Genomic DNA, 5,040 nt, shown 5'->3' with positions numbered 1-5,040 from the left:
ATATACTATAGATGTTTTTCGATGCTGGTGAAAAGACATCCAACCAAACCAAACGATTTCCTTTGATGGTGGTTCCTTCCAGTTCACCAAGCAACAAACAAGTTGCTTGGAGAACTAAAGGTACATAAATAAATAAATAAACAAACAAACAAACAAACAAACAAACAAATAAATAAGTGAACATTGGTACTTCCTATCACTCATTTTGCTTTGGTAAAATACATAGGCCAACCCCATTGCATGCTGGTCCTATACCAGATAAATGGGTTTCCACAGTCTTTACCTAATCTTCATTATTGATCAAACCAAGGGTGTAACTTTAGGTCGGGGGGCTATACTCTCTGCATATTTATTTATTCATTAGATCATTTACTTTTGCAAAACGATTCAGGGTATTTTAGGGTTAAAATACATTGTAATTCTTTTACTGTGATTTACTTAACCTTCCTGTTTTCTTTGTATTTACTCTCCACTCCAGTTTCACTTCAGTTCAACAATTAAATTACCCCTCCCCCAATTTATTCCAACAGTAACAAATATTTTACATTTTTAGGAAGCATTAAAGAACCTAATGGTAATACCTAATTTTTTCAATTTTCCAAGATTTACCTGGTGCACTACAGTTTAACTAGAAAAAAATTACATGATTCAACAAATCCAGCCATAACATCTAATGCAGACTAAAACCCTGCATGTCATTTTCAGCAGTTATGTTTAAATGTACATATGGGATGTAAATGTTGAAATCAGGTCAAAGCTACCTAAACACAATGAGTCGCAGCTGTGGACTTAACCAATTTATTTCTATTGTGTCAAATGATGTCCTTAAAAAAAGGTTTGTTGGTGGGGGGGTGATATTGACTGGATCAAATTAATTCCAAAAAAAAAGAAAGAAAGAAAGAAAAACGAAAGCAATCAAACTACTGGACTTTTTTTTACTATATGTTCAAAAATGTTGTTCTAGAGGAAATAAACTAGTAATAATTTCAAATAAATACAATATTATACAATAAATGTAGAGTTCATGAAACATAATTTAGAATCTTCTTTAATGACAGCGACAGAAACATATACCAGTGGAATGTGTTTTTCTTTTCTTTTCTTTTTTTTGGTGAAATATCATCAAAAGTTACATTTTAAAACTGTATTTAATGTTTACACAGACGTCTGCAGACTGTTCTAATTGGTGATGTCTGAACCAGAACCTCTCAGCGACAGGGAGGAGGACTACAGGTTCCTTCACAGCATGTTGATGGAGAAGAAGCTTCAGCTACTTTTTAAGGTGATGTTTGTGATGGATGTCACTCATTTCAAGTCACAACTTTACTAGTTATTATTTTCTGACATCAGGAAATAAATAAATAAATAAATAAATAAATAAATTGTTTTTAGATCACTTTGTGCACAAGTTACTGCAGCTCAAAGTGCTTTAAACAAAAAGGTCAAATTTAAAAACATTAAAATGGACATTTTTAAACTATTTTTAAATTTACATTCCAGTTGTGAAACATTGTCACAGTTATAGTCATTTGCAAAATTTACCATTTACTTTAAAAACTGGATTCCTTTCATTCACTCTTCACTCTTGAGTTTGTCGTTAGAGCCTGAGGGTACAATCATTCACTACAATTAGCACCCCAAAATGACAAAGTGAAAACAGAATTTGATACAATTTTGTACAATTGTATTACATTAAACATTCAAAGACAGCGTAAAGTAAAAATAAATGTGTGTTCTGAGGTTGTCACATCATAGGAATATTTATTAAAAATCACCCAGCCAAGTTTGAACAATTAAAAGTACTGTTAACCTTATAAAAATGTGTTAAAAGTAATCAAAAATATCAGTTAGCTGTGGTCTGGACGTGTCCGCTGGAGGGGCTTAAACCACGCCCACGACCCTGAACATTCCTGTAACCGAGGAAACAATGTTTGTTTTCTTTTCCATTAGAGCAACAGGGGGCGGGGTTATACTGAAGGCAGCTGCGTGACATCACAAGGCTGCCCTTTAAAACACACCCAAAAAATCCTGAAACACAGATACCTTGTTACACAATTTAATCATATCTCCACTATTCAAATATCTGCAGTTGAGAGAATTTGTACTCATTCACAACAATCCATTTATGACATTTATAATGTTTAAAAAAGAAAATGTTACATTTCACTTTACACGGTCTTTAACTATTACAGTTCCATCATCATTCAGTGCTTTTGGCTGCTGCAAAGCAGCTAGTTCACCAAGATCCTCAACTTCAACCACAGGGCTGACAGGTCTACTGAGGATCTTATTGCTGCTATCCTTCATACTGCTCTGTTCCACTTGGAGCACCAAGGGAGCTAAGCACGTCTCACACACCATCCCGCTCCACAGGCTGGCCACTGGCACCGGTTCACTGCAGGGATGTGTGCCGAGCCCACTGCTTTTTATTGTCACAGACCAGCCCACTCGCACAACAGTGCTCCTGCTGATAACAGCAACTCAGTCATTAAGCTTGCAGATGACACCACTGTGGTGGGGCTCATCTATGCAGGGGGAAAGACAACCTACAGGTACAACTTGCTCCTGAACATGGCAAAGAGCTAGTTGTGGATTTAAGCAAATAAAAGGTCCTTCAACCACTTTACATCCAAAGGGACTGGGAGCGTGTCAGACTTCCATTTCCAATAAGACTACATCATGGAAGACATCTCTTTGTTTTATTATTATTTTATATTCTTTCAAGCTCAGTAAGAGTGGTCAACAAGTTCTTGGGCACCTCTCTCACTAAAACCCTTAACCCTTGAATGCTCGGTGTGGCCAGGTGACAAGTTCTAAAATTTTGTTTTCACTTTGTCATTATCGGTAAAAAAAATCATTTAAACAATTGTAGCAACACAAAGCAACATGACAAAATGGAAAAAGTGAAGCGGGTCGGAATTCTTTCTGATGAAAACTGAATTGCTGAAGAAGGTCCTTATAGGTGGTATGGCAGAACAAAGCGTAGTCATAAATTTCCTCTTTCGACCTCTCTAGGTGGGGTTTGCATGTTCTCCTGTTTTACTTGTGGGTTTTCTCCTGTGCTCCAGTTTTCTCCCACTGACGGAAAAACATGCATGTTATATTAACTGAAAACTCTAAATTGTCCTGAGTGGGAGTGTGAATGATTGTTTGTCTCCATGTGTCTCTGTGATGGACTTGCGACCTACTGTAGATAGACACTTGCTCCCTTTGACCAGGTAAGGAGAAGCGGATAAAGAAAATGGAAGGGTGGATGGATGGTTGGCAGTTATTGCTACTTTTACTATTTTTAGCTTCAGCTTGAGAAGGGTAATTTGATGTGTAGCTGAAGGAGCAGCCACGGCCTTTTATATAGCAGATAAATCTTCTGATAAAACTTTTCTTATCTGACAGATCCACGAGCAGCTGAGGCGTTTTGAGAAGCGGAGTCCAGTCGCCGTCCAGAAGCATGCAGCAAGCTTGGCCTCAGAGGTGTGTGAATTGCTCCAAGCACGTGTTGCAGACACAACACTGTCAGTGACCCTTTGACAGAAAACAGAACAGAAAAGTCCCCTCACCTCCTTTTTTAATGGTTTTTTATTATAGAAACAAGCTTTTACAAGCTGTCACATCAGAATGTTAATGTTTGAATATGTTAAAGGTATAAAGAACATTTTGATGCAGGAACAGGGTTAGTGAAAACAATGCTGAGTGTTATGCTGCTAAAACCATTCTGTGCCCGTTCATTCAGGATGTACTGTTTGTCAGGTTCGAGATGAAGTGTCAGAGCAGTTTCTGTACAAAACCTGGCATAAACAGTATCTACTCCTATCAGATAATTTCTGTTTCATCCCTTGTTTCTCCTTTCACCTCTCTAGCTTTGTTTTTCTTCATTTCCTCTCTATTTTCAATATTTTACCTTCGGTTCTCTAAATTCCCCTATGGTCATTGACAAATGGAGTCTAGACAAAAGTTCAACCCTGGAAGACTAATCAACCTCACCTGCTCCATCCAGCCAATGCGTCACAAGCCCAGCCTCATCCCGTCAGCATTTGAGTGGATAAAAGCATCCTCTTCAATCGCTCTGTCTGTTTGCCAGCTAAACGTCAACCTTCCACCTCTCCTCCTCCCTTCATCTTCTGGCTTCCAAGGACTTCCCTCTCCTTGACCTCCACCACCAGAGTCGGGCCCCGGGGGAAGGGAGAACTCCTACCCCTTATCTTAAGCAGCTCATCTGAGCTTACAGCATCTCACAGCGCTCACTTCCTCTGCCGGGGTCCGAGCGCCAAACTCTGTCATTTATGTCAAACAGTAATTTCAGTCTGTCTTTGTGTGAGTCTCTCCAGGTTCAATTCAAATTCAAATTCAAAAATACTTTATTGATCACAGAGGGAAATTTGGTAAGGTTGAAAGTGGTAAGGTTCTCCAGGTTGAAAGTGTAAGACCAGTAATTTCTGACATATTTCTACTGTTTCTACTCCCTGCACTTATCTCCTTCCTTTCAATCCCATTGCTTTTGATTTGGTTCAGCAGCCAGGATTTAATCATCAGGGTGGACTGAAAAAGCCAAGCTGTGGTTCTGGTTCCCCTCAGAGACTGTTTGCTCATGGTGGAAACTAATGCCTTTCATGCATTGTGCCTCTGGAGTGTGCCTAGACCTCTCAAAGCAGAAGAAGTCATTATAGAAATATACATGACAAAGTGGGAATCTGCAAGCAGTCTTTCACCAGTGACATTTAAGGCTGTTTCGTTTCCACCCATAGTGTGGCCTTCAGCATTCTGGTTTTCTCATTCTGTTTTTTTCCCCATAGGTTAAACCAAAGTGGGAAGATGTATGAACTTAATGAATATTAAGTAGAGTCAAAGCTGAGCTAGCTTTTTTTTTAGCCCTGGAAGTTCAATATACAGCGGGTAAAATAAGTATTGAACACGTCACCATTTTTCTCAGTAAATATATTACTAGAGGTGCTAATGACATGAAATTTTCACCAGATGTTGGTAATGAAGTTATTTGTAATAATGTGGAATGGCACAGGGAAAAAGTATTGAACACATGAAGAA

At 38.5% G+C, this 5,040-nt stretch overlaps 1 protein-coding gene across 1 annotated transcript in view; it reads left to right on the top strand.

Moving 5' to 3' along the window:
- The window catches only part of LOC106526800 (MAGUK p55 subfamily member 7), a gene marked incomplete at its 3' end in the record, with an annotated part of 36,690 nt that overhangs the window by 1,266 nt on the left and 30,384 nt on the right, over positions 1 to 5,040 (top strand). The window contains 2 exon segments of the mRNA XM_014021484.1: positions 1,203 to 1,282; positions 3,394 to 3,471. Coding sequence (XP_013876938.1) covers positions 1,203 to 1,282; positions 3,394 to 3,471 — 158 coding nt within the window.

The sequence above is a fragment of the Austrofundulus limnaeus genome, unplaced genomic scaffold (assembly GCF_001266775.1).
Source record: "Austrofundulus limnaeus strain Quisiro unplaced genomic scaffold, Austrofundulus_limnaeus-1.0 Scaffold294, whole genome shotgun sequence".
In the NCBI taxonomy this organism is placed as follows: domain Eukaryota; kingdom Metazoa; phylum Chordata; class Actinopteri; order Cyprinodontiformes; family Rivulidae; genus Austrofundulus; species Austrofundulus limnaeus.
The sequence above is the reverse complement of the archived record's forward strand: the minus strand, read 5'-3'. Positions and strand labels throughout refer to the sequence as shown.